Raw genomic sequence first — 24,739 nt, forward strand, 5'->3', positions numbered from 1 at the left:
TAAATATAATAAGCCACTTAACGTTTCTATTAAAGTCAACATAAAAAAAAGATTTTCAACCATTTAATTTTCTTAATTTTACATTTCCAAGTCAAATAGTATTGACCAAGAATAAAAATGTAGGCTGGGACTTGATTTTGTCAAGATTTTAGAAAGATGTCAGGAAGGCAGTTATTTAAATAGCTTAAAACCAAGGAGCTCGAAAATGCCTAAATCAATGCTAAATAGCTATTTGGCAATGGGACAATATTATTTTCATTTCAGAGGCAGAACAAGCCATCACATGTTGTTGAAAGATTATGAAGACAAAAAAAAAAAATATTTGGAAAAACCTGCAATGTTGAATTATGCACAATCAGGCCAGGGATGGGTTTTAAGAAAATAATAAATTTTTTAAGTATTTCATGTTGACTTTAAAGCTACAGACAGCAAATAGACAGCAAAGCTTTTTTCTAAAGGCTATCTTGTGTTTCAGCAAAGTAATTTGTCAAGTGTATTATGTGTGTGTATATAGGAGTTATATAAAAAATATACCACTGTATTATGAGTGTGTTAAATAACAATGGACCCTATTCACAGTAGTGCCATCTTTATTTTTTGACATGAATGACAATGAGATTGTGAGGGATAGACTTATGTCCCTTCAATGGGTTGTACTGTTGTTTAAAGTGTTTTGGATCATTTCACTGATGAAACATTGGAAAAAATTTAAGTAGATGGAAATTTAGATGTGATCTCTGAGCTTAATAGTGCATTATGCACAGAAAGCCATTGAAGAGATTGTAAGTCTATCCCTCACAGCCTTGTTTTCATTCCTGTTAATAATCTAACATGCCACTACTGGGAATAAGGTCTATAGTGGGGAAAAGAAAACTTGTGTGCATTCGACAGTCTATTCATACTCTGTCAAGATCATACCAGCTAGTTTGAGCTAAATCTATATGTGGCTTTTGCGTTTGAGCCGCCCGAGGCACATTTTTTGCACTCCCACACAGCAGTGTGGCATTAGATGTGGCAGAGAAGAAATACTGAGGGTGTGCTGATGATTGGGAGCGTCAGTGCCATTAAATCGCATGTCTGGTACCTGGAGGCAGGCAGGTGCCCGGCCATGAGGTTTATTCACGTCCACTGCCACGAGCTGCCATCCTCCAGATGCGTCCTCATGAAACATCTGCCACCAGAAGGAAAGACAAAAGAGAAAGAGGGAAAGAAATTGAAGGTGGGTTGTTAATAGGCTTAAATGATTGGCATTCTGACAGTGAACACTCAAATAGCTACATTAAAAAACAGTTCATTCCGATGATTAATAAAGATGTCAACCAAATGCATATTTGATTACAGAAACGAGCAGATAGGAAGAAAAATGTGGGGAAAATAAACAACAAATAAAAATTGGTAACACTTTACAATAAGGTTCCATTTGTTAACATTAGTAAATGCATTAGATAACATGAACAAACAATTAACAATATATTTGTTACATCATTTATTAATCTTAGTTAATGTTAGTTAATAAAAATACAATTATTCATTAATAGTCTATGTTAGTTCATAGTGCATTAACTAATGTTAACTAATACAATCTTTGTTTTAAATATGTATTATTATATGTTGAAAGTAACATTAAAGATTAATAGATTCTTAATAAGTATTGTTCATTATGTTAATTAAAGTTGTGAACTAATGTTAACAAATGGAACCTTATTTTAAAGTGTTTTTTATACAACTTTTAAAGTCAATTTATGATTACATTATTTTCAAAGGAATTCTCTGAACACAGAAAGGCTTACTGCCAGCTTCATAGACATTTTATAAACATAGGCAAGGTCACAAGAAATTGGCTTCATGATCCAGCGAGCAGCTATTCACATTTCAAAATCTAAATGCACCATGACTTCACCATGACAGATACGAGGAGACAGTGTCGGAGACAACAGGGACTAGAAGGGAGGCGATGCTACAGAAGCCACCTTGAATCTGGCAAACAGCAGAGACTACTCATATCAACATGTACACCATCCACCCAGAGAACTATCAGGTAACTCTTTATTTGAAGTCTGCATAAATACTGCATTATAAAAGTAATGCATAATGCCTAATAAAACCCATTTTAATACAATATATATTTTAATAAATAAGTGTTCTGTGCACATTGCTTCTGGTTGCTAGGGTGTTCTAGGTAATTGCTAATTTGAAGCTTACTGGCCCAAGTCAAAAGAAGGGCCCACTCCCCAAATGTCTGTGATATTCTGGTCCCTAGATTTGTCCTCAATTTTAGAGATTTTCCGGGCATTTTTTGTGTAAATCAAGTGAAAATCTTAAGTCTGAATACTTCAGAGTAATAATCCACCTCTCCTTAACAAGCCGCACAATTTAAGGTATCATTCAATTCTTTAGAACATATGGTGCAGGACAAGTTACATGCCAATTTTGTATTTAATACTAAGGGGTTTATTCAAATAATGTCTGTCAATTGTGCATGAAAATTAACAATCTTTTTTTTATTTTGTGAACACATTACTTCCAGCAATTGTGTTTCCTGTGTAAATAAATATATGCCTCTGTGCTACATTACAAAGTCTGTGTAAATGCCTCTTTTCATAACAATTTACCTCCCCCACGAACAAAAGTTAACTGCTACTGTGCACTGCTGCTTTTCCACTTATGTCTGTCTTTTATCAGTCCAGAAGAAAAGATAACCAATAAAACCCAAGAGAAATGACAGTCATTAAGCACACAATGCCCCTTCAGCTCTGACAGATTAAAAAGGTTACCTACATAAATAGATATTTAAAAAGTTTCCCTCATTGTCTTGTAATTATAACTTTGCAATTCATGTGCTAATCTTCTTAAAGGGCTTTATTGAAGAAAAAAAAAAACGACAGTTACATCACAAAACAGATGAGTACAAATCATGCCAAAGAGTATCATCGCAATCCCAGGAGAACCTTCTATTCGTTTTATGTCTTTAACACTAAAGGCATCGCCCTCTTAAGATGCACAAAACCTTAGTTTATTAAGTGTTATACTGTATAATACGACTTAGCTAATTGGTACCTTTTTCCCCCACAAAGTTATTTCAGTGTACTATAATGGAGTTTTAGACACAGAAAGGCTAATTGTTTTCCAGGTCACAACAATATCCAGTTGTAAGAGTTCCAAAAGGCAAATTCTAAGAACATTATTGGGCTTTTCACACTTGAAATTGTTAACTCAGGGTCATTTTTAACTATGGGTTTACATAATCGTTTATCTTGCTCCACATTTCGCACTGTTCATACTTAATCCCGTGTTATTAATCCTGGGTAGTCAGTTCAAGATTTCACACTGTACATTAATGAACTGGCTACAATTAATATTTAATTTTATTAACCTTTATTTTTTTATCACCTGTCTCATGTATATATATATATATATATATATATGTATGTATGTATATATGTATGTATGTGTAATATATATATATATATATATATATATATATATAAGATTACATTTATGTTTAGAATAGCAATAAAGTTTGTCTGTGTTCAAAAACGACTTGACTGTGATATAATTTTATAAATAATCTCATCCATGTTTCTGAAAGATTTCGCTTCAAAGCTGTACCTAAATACATGTGATATTATTTTCAAAAAGCCATGAGAATAATATCACTCCAATAAGTGACTTAATCATAATTAATGAGAGCCACGTGATGTGTGCCGTGGCGACATGCATACCTCGGGACTCGGGTCTGGAGCCAGTGCTGTAACGGTCTCGTGTGCATCAACCCAACGTGACTGCCACTGAGGATGCCATATGCCCAAGGAGCCTCTGAAAGTACCGTGAGACCGACATTTGCCAACTGGATAAGTTCAGGCAGTTCAGCACTGACTGTGCGTGCTCGCATGTGAGGCTATCATTGACACAGAGTCTAACTCCATGCTGAGAAAAGAGAACCGGGGAGAGCTTGCTCTTTTCCCAGTTGACCCGAAGCCCTAAACGGCTGAGGTGCGTGAGCACCAGGTCCCTGTGTGTACACAGTAACTCTCGAGTGTGCGCTAAAATCAGCCAGTCGTCGAGGTAACTGCATATGCAAACGCCCTTAGTGGGGCAAGGTAGCAGGGAGTGCCACGTTGGAGAGTGGTGTTCCGCGCTGAGGGTATCCTCGAAGCATTTACCTACCTACACAGGTGACCTTACATCCTCAACTAATAAACTAAAATAACTTTTGATTAAATTACTTTGAAAATAAAAACATACAAAGTGAAAATGAAAACTATTTTGATATGTTAAAAACTGTATCTTTGTCAATATCAACGTCTTTTTAGACAAAATAAATGTAGCCTAAAACTTTAAAAGAGCATTATGTCTGTTTTTCCTTTTAGAAATATTTATTATTCTCCAATTCAATGTGGGCAAAATCTGCCTTCCTTATCCTGCACACATTAATTTCCACACAGGAGCCAGATACTTATCTCCAGATAATAATCATCAGAAACGGTGAACAAACTGATTAGATAATGTTCAGGATTGAGAACGATGTAGAACAAAACACTGTCAGGATATATGCATAGGCAAGTTCAATGAAAATCTTTTTACGAGCACTACAAAAAAGAATGGAGAATAAATTAAAGGTTTGTATTTACTTTGAAGGTTTGGTTTTCATCTGAGTTTTGCATGAGCTGACATCACATCTGTAATAGCTTTTTTTTTTTTTTGTCTGTAGTTTTGACTGCACCCAGCAGCTAAGCAATTTGCATAAATACATTTGAGTTAATAAGACATGGTCAAATGTGCTCATCCAAAATTTGCTAGTTCATGTTTTGGAGACTGAAACTGAACTATCTCCAGACAAGCTTAAACACTCATGCTCCTCCGGAACTGGACTGCAGATAGCTTGACGAGCGCATATGCTGTTGCATGTGTTGATTGTTGTTAAACTCACCGATGAGTTTTGCTCAGAGAGCATTTGGATGTTTACCGCGATTTTATAAAAATTATTTGGATGGTCAGATAAAAGTGATTGGTGGGCGGTGGACCACATCAGATCACTGAATTGCATCAAATAAAAACATTACATTGTACAGGGTGACTCGTGTTGGTATGCAAGAAAAACTGCCAGTACTCTGTAGAGTAAATTATAGAAGTGCAGGTAATGCGTAACGCTGCATACCAAGAATGCAGTTTTCCCCAGATCTGTCAAAACCTTAACATTAAACCGGTACATTAAAAAGTAACTATTTGGAGGAGTGCATTTGATAACTACCAAAGCTAAGACATAGAAGGGTACAGATGTGGGCTTGAAATGTACCTAATATGGCTTTAAAGATTAAAAAATATTCCAGTGATGTTGTCTGCGAGTGCTCAGTGATGTCCTACCTACCAAATAATAAAGAATACAATGGTGAGTATGAGACTTTGCATTTGTAATGAAACGTAAAAATGCATGGTACACTGAATCAAGGATACATAAAATGGAGGAGGCTGCATGCATATACAACATGTCACCCAAATCAATCACAGGCAAAGTAGCTTCCACAAGCTTTTTCTTGGCTTTAAAAGTAAAGCAAGATTTATTTCTAAAATAAAAGCCAATCTTTACTTTGAGCTTCCTAACTAGATTAGCAATATGTACATTAAATAAAAGCTTGTCGTCTATCCATTTACCCAAGTACTTGTACGAACACACCCTTTCAATGGATTTATCATTGGATATGAAAATGCTTACATCATCAAGCAGCTGTGAACAAGCTTTTGAGACCATAAACTTTGTTTTCTGAGCATTCAAAACCAATTTTAAACTCGGCAGATCAGTTTGTAATGACTGAAATGCAGACTGCAGCTCTTGCTCTGCCTGTACTATGAAGGGAGCAAATGTATAAATGACAGTCTCATCTGCATACAGGTGAAATTTTACTTGAATGCCATAACCAAAGTCATTTATAAAAAAATAGAAAATAATATAGATCCCAAAATGGAACCCTTGGGGACACCTTTAGTTATCTCAAGAAAATCTGATTTGTAGCCATCTGCATAGCCACACTGAGTTCGATTTTCAAAATAATTTCTGAACCATTTAACAGCCTTAGGACCGAGACCAGCATTCCTAAGTTTGTTAGGTAGCAGTTTGTATTCCACTGAATCAAACGCCTTAGATAGATCCACAAATAAGACAGAGCAATGCTGTTATTTGTCCAAGGCACCAATGAGATAATTTGTCACAACCATAGCAGCAGTAATGGTACTGTGACCAGTTATAAAGCCAGATTGAAAATCACTTAAATTATTATCAAGTAAAACTGTTTAACAGCAAATTTGCCTATGATTCAAAGATCTTAGCCAGGACTGAGAGTTTGGAATAGGATTGTTCAACTCTGAGGGGTCTCCACCTTTAAGAGTAGAACATAAGCAGCTTTCCACATTTTAGGTATAAAGTTAGACAAATTAATCACATTAAAAATATGAGTAATGGCTCAGGAATAATATTTGCCACCACCTTTAAAAGATAAGTATCCAGATTGTCTGGACCTGCAGACTTTTTGTGGTCAATGTATTTTTGAGCTTTGCAAACTTGAACAACTGGAATATATTTAAAATCAAACAAATCCAGATTTCCATCAATTTCAGTAGTGATATAACAGGGGACTGATGATTTTACATTTGTGCGGTCAAATACAGACCCAGCACTGATAAAGTATTTGGTAAACTGACTGACCATAGCGGCTTTGTCCTTTATTTCCTCTGAGCCAACCACAACGTCGTCAGAGAGGCTTGAAGCAACATGTGTACCTGACAAGGTTTTAAATAATTTCCAGAATTTTGAGGTGGTATTAAGGTTCTCTATAACTGACTTAAGATACAACTCTGAATTGGAATTTCTGATCATTAAGGTACACTTGTTCCTTAGGGTTATAAATGTAGTCCAATCAGCAGAGGAGTTTGAAAATCTAGCTTGGGCCTATGATTTATTTCCTAAACGAATTAGCTCTGAAAGACTGTCTGAGAACTAGGGATTGTCCCTACCACTGATCCTAAACTTCTTAATGGAAATAGACAAAAAGATTGAATTAAAATATTCCCATGCCAGGTCAGCATACGGAATCCGGAATTTGATGGCCATGACCTTTTTCTTTAGTGATTGACAGAGTTACATAGATAATAAGCTTGGATTTGACATACATGCAACCCCACCTCATTTACCAACCTGATCAGTTCTATAAAGTTTGTAACCATTAATACAAATTAAGTCATCAGGTACTGAGTTCTTAAGATAAGTTTCGGATAGAACCATTATGCCCCCGTTTGTAGTATTTGCCCAAATCTTGATCATATCCATTTTAGGGACAAGACTTCTAACATTTAAATATATAAAACCAAGTCCTGTTCTACTTTTAAAATCTGAGGGAGTAGGTAAACATTGCATAGAGGTATTAGGCCCAGGATTGGGATGAACATTTCCAGAAAGCAATCAATAAACCATAACCATACATCACAATTTTGGTTTGACAGAAAATTATTCATCAGAACTGCCATCACCTACAAACTGTGAGAAAAAGTACTCCAAGACTATAAAATTTACATTTAAAGTTATTAGATTCTGAAGATACAGGATCTCGTTGACTTGCACTTGAGAGTAGTAAATCTTCAATTGATGACATGGACTGATTGACTGATGATATGACTCAATCATTTTCTGAGAAATTGAGAGTTGTCTGGAGTGTAACATGGTGAATTCACTCATCCTGTTATGCCCATTTAGTGAAGGGTTACACTGAATAAACATCAAGAATATAAAATAATACATGATGTCAACTTAAATGGCATTTTGTTAAGGACAGACCAAGTAGCAGTGTAGGGATCTTAAACTGAGAAGTGTAGGTGGTTAAATCTACAGACCAGGAGAAACACAGTCATTCCAGCTCATCCAGGGTCCACATCTAATTCATAATCAGTGTGCTACAAGGCCATAATCCAAAATTCAGCAGCAGAAGTGAGTCCACTTAGGGGATCTGTAGAGTGCTTCTCTGGCTCCCATAGGTGCTGTACACCAGCAGGTGGATTCCAGGTAGGCCTAGGCCTCAAACAGTCCAGATTTAGAGTTCTGTGGTAATCCAGTAACATCTAATAAAAATTTATCTCATGAGAAGATGATGTCCTTGGAAAATACCACTCATTCAGGCCCAAATAACATAAAATATCACACATAAATACTCAGACCTCAGGTACTGACACACAAACAACGGACTGACTTGGCTGCCATCTTGGATTGGATTGTGGGTCAACATTTTTATTTTCATATTTATGAGGTGGTTAACGTTGACTGGACAAATACAGAATATGGAGGAACACACAACCATTTTTTCTACTCACACAACTCACAACTACATTCTTGCACCACATTGTTTCAGATTGTACATCTGTGGCACCGCAACATGGTTTAAGCGCCGCTTCTGTAACAGCTGCTAACCCCCTTTCAAAATTACAAGTGTGAAACATTGCTTTATCCAAGATTGAACAAAAAATGGTCTAAAAAATAAAAATATAAAAATATATTAACCCAGGGTTAAGTTGATATTTCTTGCACAATATTTTGTTACAGGAAATAGCACACACAAGATTCTTTCACACATTCTTTTGCAAATTTTACGTGAAGTCTGAGCCCCCAGAATATCCTGACCTCAAAAGGTACCTTTTTGTCTCTACCTAGAGAGACTAAAAACTAAAATACATGATCCTGTTTATCTCTGCAGACATTACAGATAAGGAATCGATTCAAAGTTATTAATTGGAAATGGGCTTGGAATATGCTACTGAAGACAATTTAGCTATGTTTGGTCAGAATGAGATTTGACTTATTGCTTTTGGAAGGCTTTTGCCTTGACTTAAAATAAAATTAAAATTAAATGAAAAACTTTATTTCATTTAAAAAAAAACATGTGGCCAAACTCTCTCTCATTTGTTAGTCTTTTTTTTTTATTCTCCATGTATTCCACTTTGAATTTGTTTTATTTATTATTTATTTTATTTTTGTATTGGCCAAATCAGACACCTATCAAGGACATACCCAGGTCATCTTTCACCTGAAAATCCAAAGGAAAAAATAGGATCTGTATTTTGCTTAAACCAAATTAAGTCTATTTTTTGGAATCTAGACATTATTTTCTCGGCAATTCAGAACACATCTCTCATTACTGTAATAATGAGAAACTACAGAAATCATAGTAATTACATTATATATAAAAGTATTTATATACAGTATCATACTGACATTTGTTTGAATGTTTTGTAATTTATGCTGAGTTTAATAAAATACAAATATAATTGTAAATATATATTTATCTATCGCATTACAGCAATTAGAATGCCATTTTATTCACATTAGAATAATGAGGATTTAGGGAGGACATGTTCTTAATTGTTGTTAAAACAATGGCATTGTAGTGGTCACAAAAAAAATAGGCTTTTTGAACTGAAAAATATCATAAGTTATTATTATTATTATTATTATTTATTTATTTTTTGTGAGGTGAAATATGACTTTGACATTTATTTGTGTGATTTATGGCAATGTTGGAATAAAGACTTCTATACCCGACCTCTTTCCAGAGGGCACTTCTTCAAACATAATACATGAATAATGGTGGTCAGGTCACTTTTTTGCTGCCAAAAGTGCTGCCAGCTCCACACATGCCAACCCTTAAGGCTTTTATCCAAGACTGGCTCTGGCACTGTGACTGGCGCAGTCAGGGAAACTCTATGCCTCAGTTCACACAATTACACTGTAACACAACTTTTCACACCACGCCCCCTCTCCAGATTTTCTGTGCATTTGCACCATTAGCTTGGTTAGTGTGAATTTCTCACCAAACATTAGGCAGGCGATAATTGTATAAAATCAACAGGACAGGTTTCCCCACAGGCAGAGGAGAGAGAGTTGAATTTAAGGTTAATTGATCCACTCTGTCCTTTCAGTCAAATCAAATCCAGGCTGAATGCAGAATTGCAAAACCACACACACGCACACACTCACATTCTCTGTCTATTCCTCTCTTTTGTTCTGCTTATTTTTCAGCCACGTTCCTCTATGACTCACCCTTGAGTCTGACAGCCACCCAATCAGATCTCTGTGCTGTTCCGGCCCCCACCTGACAAGCAGCCAAATATATTTAAAAAACAGCTTGCTGTTAGGTGTCTTCCGCATGCCTAAGGACAGGGAATCCAGACTCAGCCTTCGGGGAATCATGGGTAGAATTCCTTTAGATGTGTGTGATGGTGTGTATTGCACTGTGCTTAAAAATCATAAATACTGGTACTGAAGGTTTTTATATTTTTGTTTTGGTCATTCTTGCTTAAGACCAAATATATTTTATATTTTAATTAATAAGCTGAATGCAAATTAATCAGATCATATTAATCTGATTGAATCTGATCTGATTAATGTGTCTATATATTTTTTGAAAAACGTGTTCAAAGAGATTAACTAATGTGAAAATTTTTATTGCATCTTTTTTTTTAACCGAGGATGTGTGTGTGTGTACCTGCGTAGTGGCTGTTGACGTGGTGCTGCTCCGGGACCCCCACATCTGCTGGAACTGCACTCTGATCTCAGCAAACGTTTCTATGATCACAGCAATGAACACGTTCTGGGAACACAAGAAAATAATCAAAAGAATTAATGAATGCCCTGAAATTTCATTGCAGCCTTTCTTGTTTTCAAAAAATGCAATACAATACTGAAAATCTTGATCTGTGTTGAAGATAGCCTCATTTGAAAGAGAACCACACAATAATATATTGTTAGTGTTATGAATGGAGGCAGCGAAGCAGACGAGGAGATGTGGATCCAAAAGCAGTTTAAACTTTATTAGAAAAATAAACAAGGCGGGTACACAAAACACGGGAACAAAGGAAAAACCCTCAATGGGGAAATAAAACATAAAACTAGAAAACACGGGCAGGGAACACATACCAGGCTAACAACAACATTCAACGAACGACAAGGAGTGGACAAAAAGCAGGGCTTAAATACACAGTGAGTGATGACTGAATAAGACACAGGTGAGAACAATAAACAAAATGGCAGTGATGATGGCAGGTGGATTCTGGGAAGTGTAGTTCTTTAACAATGACAAGTGAACACGAAGGCTAACAAAGAGACTAAGGGGCTACACAAGTGACAAAAGTGAAAACTAAGGAATGCAAAGGTTACAAAAATGGCAGACAAAGGGCAACAGTGAAACAAGACAAGGAATTCCTAACAGTTAGCACTGCTGCTGTCTTGAGTAATAAATTAATTAAAGGGGTCGGTCTTATATATAATAATTTTTATTTTTAAAGAATTTTAATAGCACATCAAAATGGTTTATTTCAAAAGATAGAGGAACATTATATTTTTGTGATATGTGGATGTCACAGTGTATACAAAATTTTTAAAACTATGATAATACATCACCTTGACTCTAGAAAGCCTATTGAGTGGCCTACCTAAATAACATTTTCAGGCATTTCATAGGCTCGGTTCTCCTGAGAAAGGCTATTTGTGTGGTGTGACTGCTAGCAGAGTTGCTGTACATGAAGAGATTTTACGATGCTGCCTTAAAATGTAGCTGCCTTAATAGACAGTGAGGCTACTTGCTAGATTTGGGAGCACATCCCTTGTATTGTTGCCATATTGTTTATATTCGACAACCAGAATATACCCGACTTCCTGACATTCCTCGAGCTAGAAACAAAGAAGGACCCATGTGTAAATTATAACCGTTTAGTTGTATTGGTGTGAAAGAAAAAAAATTTTTTCCACCTTGACCAGCCAGGCGAGGAAGAAGATTAGAGTGATGAAGTAGAAATATGAGCGCCAGCGTGGGAAGCTGTCGATGGCTCGATACATGATGAAGACCCAACCCTCCTGAGATGCAGCTTCGTATACTGTGAATATACTAGTGCCTGTGAGAGGAAAGGATAGAAAGGGATGTTAGAGGGGCGGGGCGGGGTGTTGGGGGTTGTGATGTGTTCTTGTGCCCCCACTGGGCACACAGACTGGTTACTCAGACACAAAAATCCAGACATAAACACAGTCTTGGCATTAGTGAACCTTGTCAGATGCTTTGCATTACCCAGCTATGTGCTTCTCTGTCTAAACAGCTGAATGAGACTTCGGAAGCATTCTCTACTGCTTTGGTTCCATGTTGTGGTGGCATGTCACAATATCTGTATATCAAAGACAGCTTCCCATTACCCAGCTATGTGCTTCTCTGTCCAAACTGCTGAATGAGACTTCGGAAGCATTCTCTACTGCTTTTGTTCAATGTTGTGGTGGCATGTCACAATATCTGTATTTCAAAGACACTATGCTAAATGATAACTGCCCACTCAAGCCCTGTTCACACCACCAGCAACAATAGTCACTTAATGTCGCTAGTCTCTGCACTGTGTAGTTGCTGGTGGGCATTCCTTCTGCTGTCTCTCTAACATTTGTGGACAGCACAACTGGTCACAAAAGCTTTTGAAATTCTGCTCACAGATGAGATATTCTGCTGGTAAAATTAAGATATCATTCTAATTCAGAATTCAGCAGTGCTCATTGCAATATATTATTAACAAGATAAATTATCTATTAATGCATGAATCAAACTCATTCTGAATACAGACTATATTTTATATTTATTATATGTATGTGGCTACAGACTAACAAAAGGGATAGTTCACCCAAAAATGAAAATTCTCTCATCACTTACTTACCCTCATGTCAGAAGAATATCTGAGCTCTGTAAGACCATACAATGCAAGTGAATGGTAATCAGGACTTAAAAGCTCCAAAATGGAGATAAAGTTAGCATAAACATAATCCATCAGACTCCAGTGGTTTAATCAATGTCTTTTGAAGCGATTCAATTAGTATTGGGTGAGAACAGACCAAAATATAACTCCTTTTTCACTGTGCATCTAGTCATTGCAGTCTTTAGGCATGATAATGATTTAAAGTTAATTTACACTTCCTACAGCACTATCTAGCGCTCTGCGCATGCGTCAAGCCTAAATGAGCTTGAAATCATGATCATGCCTAGTGACTGCAATGAAAAGTTGCACAGTGAAAAAGGAGTTATATTTTGTTTGTTCTCACCCAAAACCACTGGAGTCATATGGATTACTTTTATGCTGACTTTATATCCTTTTTGGAGCTTCATAGCCCTGATCACTATTCATTTGCATTGTATGTACATACAGAGATGAGAAATTCTTATAAAAATTGAAGTCATATGTCAAGTTAAAAATGAAGAACGTCATGCACATCTTAGATGGCATGAGGGTGAGTAAATGATTAGAGCATTTAAATTTTTGGGTGAACTATCTCTTTAACTTCTCCGTCTTGTCTGCACCAGGGAGACAGATGATGTGAGCTCCACCGACTTCCGAATCTGTAGTCGCTCCAGAATGTTGCTCATAATTTACGTACATAAAGTTAAACTTTTTTCAACTTTGTTTATATTAAATTGTCGCTCGCCATGCCCACATCTTGTCACCAGCGGTTGCTGTCGCTCATGTCACTCTACTCTCATTGAAAATTAATGACATCCTGTCACTGTGTGTCACTTGTGGTGTGAACAGGTCTTTAAGGAGAGAAAGCTTTCATGGCTATGCTGTTTTATGTCTTTTCCATCATAAAACTGGGATTTCTTGATAAAAGATGAAGAGAGGAAAGAGGATAAAATGGCTCTTTAAGGAACTTAAAGGAATAGTTTACACAAAAATGAAAATTACTTCATCATTTATGAACACAAAAGGGACCGTCAATCTCTAAAAAGGACAAACAAGCACAATAAAAATAGTCCATAAAACGTGAGTGCTAAATTCCAAGTCTTTGAAGCCATTCTATAGTTTTGAGTGGTAAATAGATTTTAAGTTGTTATTCACTGATAATCTCCCTCTCTTATATAGCTCTCAAATCTCCTTCAAACATGCACATATTCATACAAGATGAGTTATACCAGGTTTGATGTCAATGATACCTAATTAGATTGGTTTTTGCATCTCTTATAAACTAATATGACACATTTGAATCTGCAGAATTATGAATGAGATCTGAGAGCTGAGGGCATGATTTCTAAATATAGTTATGAACTTGGAATACAGCAGAAAAGTTTTATGGACTACTTTTAAGGCGGTCTTATGGTGCTTTGTCCTATTTGGGGCTTGACACTCCTTGACAACTGTGTGATTACATTGTATGGGAAAGATCAGCATAAACATTCTCAGAAAATTCTTAATGTAAAGAAAGCAAGCAATATAGGTTTGAAATGACATGAGGGTGAGTAAATAAAATAATTAAAATTTTTGGCTGAAATATTCTTTTAAAGGAAAAGTGTGCTATGATGGAAACAGTGTATAACAAGTAGCAATCTCTCTAATTCATGCTAATATGAATCAGCTATCCCTTGCAGAGAAAACTGCTAGAACCAGTTGCTCTTAGGGATGCACCGATCCAATAACTGGATTGATATCAGCTCCGATACTGACGTTTTTAACCATATCAGTATTATTAATAAGTAACATAGTATAATTGTTTTATTTTATTATTATTTTATATACAATAATATTTAAGTTCACTGGGTTCCAAAAACAATAACTGTGTGATTGAAAAGTGACTTATACCTCATAACTGATATCTCATGGACTCATAACAGATGTAAACAAAAAAAAGAGACCAAAATCCATTTGAAAAAAATTTGTAAAGTGAACTGGCTTCTTTTCTATTGAAGACTTTCACTGGAATTGCTGTTAATTTTTCTGCTTCATTATCCAGTAGATTATTTAAAAATAAAGTTTTTCTTGATGCATTGTGATTAATTGTTGCTTGTATACATCTAAATGGTATTGTGTATCTACAATAAGCTATTTGCCATTTAGTATTTATGTTGGCGGAAGCATTTTGAGTTGATCTACAAAAAGAAAACATATTAACACTTAATCGTACTCTCTCACTGCATGTAGGAAATGTAATATTTTCAGCAAAGCTTATAAAGCATTGTTAAAGCAGCTTCACATAAAGAACAGTTTATTTAAGCACCTTAATCTGTACGAAGCAGTATGTCACATTTTTATCACTCTCAATTTAGATAAATCCACTAGAAATGTGCACAGTGCAGTGCCACTAATCTCCAAATAGGCAAGAAGGGAAGGCTTTTCCTTAAACTCAGTCATGGCTTTGAAACAGTTGAACATTGAAATCTGCAAATGAGAACTGTTTCGTCCTTTTTATAGAGTTCAATACACCGATATATCATGTGTGCATCAACCAGAATCGTTCTTGCCTGAGTGGCCTGTTGTCCAGTCATCTGTGCCTCAAAAACAATGTAATCTTTTTTGGTTTTCAGATTCAGGAATTCAAGATTTGCCTTTATCTTGGAAATGGGAGTTAGTCTCTCAGGCCATCAAGGATGAAATGAGCATACAGTAGATTTTCATTTAGCTCAGTATCTTGGGACACAGTGATTGATCTTCAAGTAATTTTTGATTTAGAGTTTACCTCTGAATCATCCATTGCAAGACTCTCTTACTGTTGATGCTAAAGTGTGTAGTTACATCATACATCTAGACTTAAGATTTTGGGTATGTGGTACTGCCTGGACCATTAAAATGGGTCCCTGTGAAAGATCTGTGTGTGGTTGGTGAAGGTAACCTTAAAGGGCCGGTTCTGCTCCTGGACCTGTTGGGGAAATGGCAGGAAGCAGAACTGAGCGGCACATTTACTGCTGCTTTTGGCAGCCATCTCACAGCATGGCATCATGGGTCATGATGAAAGAGTGCCAAGGTATCATCACTGAGGGCTCATAACTAGAGAACACCTCATACACTATGCATGAAATCCCTCAGAAATCACTTTGTTATGGTGTAATTTCCATGCTGTCTTTGAAACAACACCGCTTAGAGAGCAAATAGGGATGCCCTTTTACCATTTTTTTCTCTTCCAATACCTGAACTTTCAGTTTCGCCTGACACTGATCCTGATCTGATAACAGTGTTATTTTATTCTTAATCAGTTTAGAATGTCTAACTACACATTATTTTATTATAAAATAGAGAAAACTAAAAATGTATTACATAAAAGATATGTAGCCTGTTAAGAAAAACATAATTGTTCTTGGTCACTTTAAATAATTACAAAGGACAGAAATGGTACAGTTTTGCACAGTAAAAATAAACAAATAAACCAGATTATTTTTTTTCTTGATAAAAGGCCAGGAATAATGCTTTTAGTGTATGTATCAGTGTCAAAGACACTGCCCTTGTAGGCATTCAATACAACTAACAGAATATTCAAGTGAAAAAATAAGAATAAAACTAGAGTAACATATGCCAAAAAAAATTTTTTTAGCTACAGCAGGACAGATGCGTGGCATGTTATACACAGTAGCTTGTATCTTAAACCGGAGGACACTTTCTTTTAGCCCAAGTCTACACTAATACGTTGAAGTTTGAAAACTCTGTTTTCAGTTTTCTGTGATAGTTTTACAGTTATGTTACTTTTAAGTATGTGGTTATGCAGAGTTTTCAAAAGTGTTCGATTTTGGTGGAGGATTTGTCAATAGTTCAGATTACATATATTTATTCTATACAAGGGGTCGGGTACCTATGGCTCACGATTTACCAGCCACTGTGGATGGCGACCTGAGATGTCTTACAGACACAATTAGACACAAAATAGACACAAAGACGTGTGTGTGTGAAGAAACGCGTGATTATATTTTTAAGAAATTTTGCTCATCTACCCGGTACAGGCGGGTGACCTGTAAGAGGTCTCGGAGTGACACATGATCTTAGACACAAGACACAAGCTTGAAAATTTTTTATTATATTTTATTATATAAACCAGACAAAATTAAAGCTGTCATTGCTCATGTCTGATGTGCTGTTTGTTCAGAGGCAAGAGCCATTTTCTGTTTCGTTCATCTGTTAAAACTGTATGCAAGAATAATATCATCTAAGAGAATACAGCAAATTATCTCTAATCATCTCAGGAGGCACTGTGAGTTTAGTTTGCTTTATTTCCATGGAGCAGTTCACTCTTACGCATTGTGAACGCAATACTGCAGGTTAAGTAATATATATCTTTCTATTTAAGAAACAAAAGTGATAAAATAAAAAAAATAAGACACCTTTAACCAAAAATGTAGTTCTTTTCTTTAGGCATATTTGATAAGAACACACATTTGGCAACATTATTTTGGGAACACAATATAATTTATTAGGCTTTATTTAATGTGATTATTATTATCTTACATTTATAATGGTCTTTATAGGCTACTAATAATTTTTCACCTGTTTTCGTTGACGAATGCTTGATGACAAATGGGGCCATTGGAGATGGGAAATGTTTTGATTTGGGGAGGTGGTTTTAAAAGATTTTCTTATCACTTCATTATTTTAATTGCTTTTTTCTTTTAGTTTAAAGTGCAATTTTAATTTATAAATGTCTTTTGTTTAAATTTTTCGTGTTTCAATAAATACATTTTTAAAGTAATCAATAAAGCAAAAACATTCACTGACCCTTGGCAGGGGTGTTGACAATATAATTGGATATCACAATATTTATTTAAGGCGATTATCATTTTTTACATATGCCACCTATAAGGAAGTTAACTTTTTCATGAACATATGTCAAATTAAGTAATGTTATGGAGATCAGCACAAACGTGTACTGAATTCCCTTGTTACTTTTAATTGTTGCATATTTGTTTGTTTTTGTGATTTTGAGTTGTCTATGGGCACAATAAACATTTTATTTTATTAAAAAACTTTGAAAATAGTAAATTATTTGTTTTTGCTATGGCTCTTTCGAAAAAATGCATCAACCAAACATTTTTAAAAATTGGCTCCTTAGTGAAAAAAGGTTCCTGACCCTTGTTCTATAACACAGATGTCCCTTTAAAATAACTTTTATTAGGCCTAATATTAACAAACATTTTTACAATATAATGCTTAAAAGATGCTTAAAAAAACTGGAGCTCATATCCACCCTTAAATTCTGCTACTCCCACGTGGTTGCCTACTTTGTGGCATCACTGTAATTTAATATTTTAATCAACATTAATAATCACAATTACAATATCAAGGACAATAATCAACAATTATTATTTTTGTCATAATCGTGCAGCCCTAGCAAGCACTACTTATTACTGTATTTTCTTATAATAAAATATACAAATCCACTTTTTTTTAAACCAAGCAAAAAGATAAAAAAATTTTTTTAAATGGGCATGAATAAAAAAAATTACAAACATAATTTAATTATGCTGGATGGACACCTGTAAGGCATCTCAATGACTCACCAAGCTCGTTGAAACCACTGTATCCAAGCTCCTGTCTGCTGAGCCCCAAGTCTTCCAGATCCATACACTTGAACCCTGCTGGACACTGATAACCCTCTCCATATGGTGAGCAGTGTGTATCGGGGATTGCCAGGCTGTTCCATGTAACATTACTGGAAATAGAGCAGGGTGTGCTTTCAAATAATCATCACCACATGTTGGGTTGTGTTATATCTGCCCACATTAACCATTTTATTGTAACAGACCATCTGGTGTTTGTTCACAGATTGGCAGTTGTGCTATCATGGTCCTCTTTGGCTACAGTCACATTGTGTTTGGAATTAAAAATCGTATTCACCAACAGATGTGACTCTGAAATTGTCCTATAAATATATAGTAGAGCAGGACACAGAATCTGTATATACAGGTAACTGAAGTCAATTCTGTGACTGTTATTTGGCTGCCTGTAACCATATTGACAGAGATTTATTATAATGATCAAGACTATGCATTGTGTCTGGGACAGTTAACCCCCAAAATGTAATTCTTTATTTACTTACCCTCATGTCACGTAAACCGTTTACACATCCTCATGTTGGTCCAAACCTGCTTGACTTTTTCTCTTCTGTGTAACACAGGAGGTGTAAGGCAGAATATTAGGGACTAACAGCCTGAGTCACCATTCACTTTGATTGCATGGGAAATGATGCAATGAAAGTGAATGGTGACCGAGTCTGATAGTCCCTAACATATCTGTCTTTTGTCTTTAACTAAAGAAAATCACAGTATCAACCGAACTCTCTCTTAAAATTCAGTTCTGTGTGTACTTCAGTTGTCATAGAATGTCATTGTCACTCTCTTTCGAAATCAAACTGTGTATAAACAGAATTGTATTTAACATTTCCAAACAGGACTGACAACCATATTCTGCTGCTGTGTGAACATACCACTAATGCCACTGAAATTCTTACTTAGATGAGAAAGACAGCATTCGTTTGGGCCACAGGTGTTATTTCAGAAGGCACTTGATGTCTCTAATGAAAATGAATGCTTTCAAATTGGCTTGCTAGACATTCTTTCAAATTGTTTAAGGGCTATGAAATGAGTAGGGATCATTGATTGCAGTATCACAAAGGCCAATCAGAGGCACAGCAGTGAATCAGAATAGCTCTAATTATATAGTGATAAATAACCCCACCAAAGAGATCATACTCTGGAGTAAACTGATATAAAACACACACTTCAAATGATACTAATAACATTATGAATTATCCATTTAATTGATGGAAATGTTTTTTGAATATTACTATTTTTATCACCTAAATAAAATAATGGTATTACTGGTAAATAACTTAAATTGCAATAGAAACTGCAACAGAAGTGATTATTAATTCACATTCTTTGGTCCAAGCATCTTTCCACTGATCCACAAAAACCCAGAGCTGACAGTTGCAGACGTGATGATGAAGTTATCAAATAAAATGTGTCACAAGTTCATCTGAGCACTTAAATTAATTAATAAACTGTTGACATTTTAGTTTTAATTTGGATATGAGCAAATGATCAACAAAAAGCTGATCTCCCCATCAAAACATTGAAGACTATTTATTTATTAAACAGTAAAAATCATGTTAAAGCAAATGTAAAGTCAGGTCATACAGGTTTGGAAAAACGTGAGCTCACCCTAAAAGATGACAGAATCTAATTGAAAGTATGTCAGATGTTTTTGTAGGAATCAATGCAGGGTCAGCATGAGATATCTTTCTCTTAGCAGTATAAGACCTCTATTCAGTCACGCAGATTGATAGTTTGAGGGCAGGCTGCTAAAAAGAGAAGAGCATTTGCACAACGCCTAGGCAACACAGGACACGTTAATTATTGTGATTAGTGTTCGGCACACTCCTCTATTGATGATGGTTTAGGCTCTTTGTTTAAAGTGGCCTCGCCACTTATCTGCAAAGGGAATATTAAATAGGCCTATGTTTTTAAAGAGAACCACCTCCATAGCTCCACACACACAATGCAATAAAATTGTGATCAACCTTGCTTTCGTCATGCTCTCAAGTTGGGAATCAAGAAGTGTTTAAGTGATCCAACATGGTTTAATGTTCATTTACAGACATGTATAATATTGGCTTATCAATGCCTCCATGTGAAATTAGCAAATAAAACTAAGAGTTGTTTAAAAATGTCACATTATAATAGGACTATGCTTAAAGTGTTGATGAGTCAGTCACATCACGATAATGATGATCTGTTAATATTACCGTTTACAGCTGCTGATGGGATTTGCATTCAAGAAAACAGATGTGCGTGGGAGGTATGCAGCATCAAACATATACTTCTGATCTCACATTGATGCAGGGAAATACTGAAGCATAATGTTAAATCCCCTGATTCATCCCAGCGAAAATAAAAAGTGTGATTGAGAAGTTGAGATGAGATTTACATGAGATGTACATTCTTGAGCTAATAAGCTAAATGTTTCTCTTAAAATTCCTTAGAAGAAAAAAAATAGAAACAAATAAGATAACTGTTGACATTCAGTAAGAGGTATTAAAATAAGGTGAATAGCATAGCTCAAATACTTTGGTCTTGGAAGAATTTGATGAAAAATATTTGAGTTCATACTAAATCTCTGACTTTTATTTGCGGATATAGTATCTTGGCATTTCTAACCTTAGAAACATCTCAAATAACTGTGGTCTGAATGTTCCTGAAGACAAGCAAAAGTCTCCATTTAGTCTGAATTTAATCTCATTGCTGTCTAGGAGAAACAACTGTGATATCATTTGTATTTTTCTTTCCTATATGGGATGAAAGATGATTTTATTGCTGCTTTAAGTTACTGATTTGTGATTTCCAAAATATTCAAATGAATTAATAGTGATTATAGAATAGTGCCTACCCTTTCTGTGTATCATTAGTAACGCAGTGATGGTTGAAGGTGCCAAACATCTGAACACCCAAGATTCCATACAGGAGCAGGAAGAAGAGCAAAAATATGGACACGCTCCAGATTTGCTCCCCCGATCGCCTGAAAGGAAGTGTATTATAAGTGACTGATACAAAAGCAAGCAGGCAATTCTTACATTCTACATGATGGCTCTTACTGTACACTTACTTGAGAATGTTGGTTATCCGGGTGCGTGGTAGCTCAAATCGGAAGTAGATTCGGAAGGCTCGGATCATTATGAGGGCCCTTGGTATGCGTAACATTCCCCAAGGAGACATTTGGTCCACAATCTCTGCTATTTCAAACACCTTGAGACCATTAAAATGGAAAAATGAATGAGCATAGTTACCATTGAACACTCATTCATTTAAAATTAGCACTTCCAGGTCTCAACAATAACGATGGGTAGATGTTCAGTGGCCTGTTGTACGAAGCAGTTTTCAATGGCTTACCAGGTAAGTTTGAGTTTAGTTTTATCTCTTACCAATAAAGTCACTCCCCTTGTATCTTTCACTCCAAATTAAAGCGCACTTCACAGGGAAATGTATATATATATATATATTTAAATGTATATATTATGATTTCAAATCTTAGACATATATATTAAGATAAAATATTAAACTGTTTATTTGAGAGATTGGGGAATCTTGTATCTTTTGAGCAGCACATTAAAAATCTATTTTTGAGATTCTTTGAATTCTTTACATACTGTACCTGTATGCAGTGTGTAATGCTGAAAACCTCTAAATGTTATTCTCACACATTAAAGACGCATGTTTTGTGTAACGAGTCTTTCCATGGCTTGCACTTCATTAAAATATAGTATGCTTTTTATTTAAATGAATATTAATGCTTTTACATTTGAGATAAATATATCGATTTGTATGCTTTTAAAATTAAAAAGCCTTTATGTTCATATTGTGAACCTATATAAATTAAATTACATGTTATATTCAGTTATTTTTCCAGCAGTCACCTCAAATTTCCATTGCAGAAGCTGTGTTTCTTTATGCTGTGTAAATGTTTAAATTCTTTATATTTTCAGAATGTTCTCTTGATCTTCAGCAGAGACGTAAAAAAGTAAATCACGTTGACTCTCTTCAAGGTTCACGCATTGGCTGTTAGTAGCAAACATTACTCATTCGTGTGCACACGCTTCAGGGTTAATCATAAACTCCGAATAAAAATCTGAATGTTTGTAGCGAGTGTCTTGAGATCACCAAACCCTCAGGTTAGAGTTTGTTCAACGAGCTTTGTGAAACAGGTCACAGGGCCAGTGTAAGAGAGTTTCAGGGCAGTTGACGAAAGTGTCATGTGCCCTATAGTGATAGTGCCGCGTTGTCACAACATCTTCCACTTCTTGTACAAGTGTTTGTACGCCTTGCAAACTTCAAAATTATTTTTTTTAGGATGTATTGAACAAAGTTATTTCAGCTTATTTAAATATATTACCATGATAATATTATCTGGTTGTCTAACACAGATGAGGTTTTATTGAAATTGCCAGAATGAATTGTGATAGTCTTGGAAGGATAGGTTACATTAAGGATAGAACATTTTAATCTAACCAGTAATGCTTTTCATGATATGCCATCATACTCCATAGCTGCCTTTGAGTTGTATAATTTTGTATTTATTTATTTATTTGTAAAGAAACCTTTTCTTATTTTTATTTTTTTTGGAGCATATAAAAATACATTGCTTAAAATAAACGAAAATTTTAAATGTAAACATAATTTCTTTTTAATGTGGGTAGCACAAACTGGAAATTAAACTGAGCACAACACTTCTATACCTGAAGCACAAGGGAGACCCAGAGGAAGACCACCATGAAGCCATCAAACATGCACCAGCGGTCTTTAACATAGGAGTTCTCTCCCTGGAAACAGAGACAGGTGATAAGACAGTAAATGGAAGTCCACAGGTGAGCGGCAGCTGGCCCACAAGTCTAATCAAAAGATGTGGTAGCTGTTAACAATAAAGACAACAAAGTCAGCCCATAGTTGTGTGAACACTTCAGAGCACATATTTTGTGAGACACTGTGTGCACCTTGAACACCTAAACAAGGCAGACACTGTTATGACACAAAAAATATAAATAATAAGAACTATCACACTCAGACAGGCCAGCAATAATATCACTGGTGGCAGAGCACAGAAAGAATACTGGAAATAATACTGGAAAAAAACAGACAGGATTTAGGAGTCATTCATATGCACGCTCATGCAGCTGGTGCACCCGAAGTGACATCACAGATGTGACATGCTCAGATTTATATGCTTGAGCACAAACTGTCTTCACACTCCAGTGGCCTTTTCATTGATAGAGAGGCAGATACTACAATGGAAAAGCTTCTGATAAGATGCTACTCAAATAGGGAGGGAAGGTCTGACTGACTTATTAAGGGCAACTGGCCATTGCTTAATGGTTAATTTTACCATTAATTCAATGCTCAGACTACTTCCATTAGTGAATGTATATAATGCAGTCTCAAGAATATAACCAATGACCTAAAATATGCCTGCTAAGTGCTAACAAAAAAGAACAAAAAGGAAAAATAGAAGATTTCCACTGATCATAAGAAGCACTTCAAAGACAGGAATATAAAAAATAAAATAGGCTTAATTAGCAGAACAGAGGTTAGTGTCACCAGCATAATAATGCAGTGAGTCACTCTTCTACAAGAACAATTTAAATGCATATGCTAATTTAGCATATAATTGGAGCAAGGTTAATCACCCTGTCCTCATATGATCTAAGGGCTAAGAGAAAAAATTGGTTGCTATATAAAAAAAAAAAAAATGAAATGCTTAACATGCTATGTAATACATAATAAAAAGATAAGTCTTAATTTACAATATTCATCTCTATGTTAGTTCAAAAGGCAAATTATTCACTATTCAATGTCTCTCTGTGCACTTGTTGTCCTTGGTTCACCAATTAAACTGTTCACACATTATTTAACCGTAATTAAAGGGCTCGAATCAGCCACCTGCCCATTTATTCACTTCCAAAAGACACAGTGTATTTTTTCACCATTCTATTTTTGTTACAAGCGAAGCCGTGACAACCCTGATAGAGTGCGTTACCTTGATGATACCCCTGATATGCATTTTGGCGATCATCTCTGCAGTGTAGAGGAACATGAGCAGTGTGTCCAGGGTGAAGGTGACGTACTGCAGGGGCGGGTAGTGCTCAAAGGTCTTAGGTGTGTTCATACACACAGAAATTACACTGATTATAGCACAGGCCCGCAGGAGAGAATGAACCCACTGAGGAGAAAAAGCATAGCACAGCATAAATCAAAAAGTTTGGCATTTTTAAGGCACAACCCCATGGTTTCATTTTGCACATTGTTATAACTGAGTGTGATGTATGGAGCCAGAAATATGCCAAAACAATTTGAATTTGAATTGTGCAAATCTGAATTATAGCCTTTTGAATTTGAATTATAAGTTTGATTTTGCCAAATTTAATATTACGTTCTTTTTT

The 24,739-nt window shown here is 35.6% G+C and overlaps 1 protein-coding gene across 1 annotated transcript in view; it reads right to left on the reverse strand.

The window, feature by feature from the left end:
- Window positions 1-24,739, reverse strand: part of LOC127655031 (sodium leak channel NALCN) — a 162,416-nt gene that overhangs the window by 120,535 nt on the left and 17,142 nt on the right. The window contains exons 5-12 of the mRNA XM_052142622.1: window positions 24,337-24,519; window positions 23,042-23,125; window positions 21,415-21,554; window positions 21,199-21,327; window positions 18,312-18,463; window positions 11,786-11,928; window positions 10,524-10,628; window positions 1,085-1,171 (exon numbers count right to left, since the gene is read on the reverse strand). Of these exons, the coding sequence (XP_051998582.1) occupies window positions 1,085-1,171; window positions 10,524-10,628; window positions 11,786-11,928; window positions 18,312-18,463; window positions 21,199-21,327; window positions 21,415-21,554; window positions 23,042-23,125; window positions 24,337-24,519 (1,023 nt within the window). The remainder of the gene's footprint in view (window positions 1-1,084; window positions 1,172-10,523; window positions 10,629-11,785; window positions 11,929-18,311; window positions 18,464-21,198; window positions 21,328-21,414; window positions 21,555-23,041; window positions 23,126-24,336; window positions 24,520-24,739) is intronic.

The sequence above is a fragment of the Xyrauchen texanus genome, chromosome 14 (assembly GCF_025860055.1).
Source record: "Xyrauchen texanus isolate HMW12.3.18 chromosome 14, RBS_HiC_50CHRs, whole genome shotgun sequence".
In the NCBI taxonomy this organism is placed as follows: Eukaryota; Metazoa; Chordata; class Actinopteri; order Cypriniformes; family Catostomidae; genus Xyrauchen; species Xyrauchen texanus.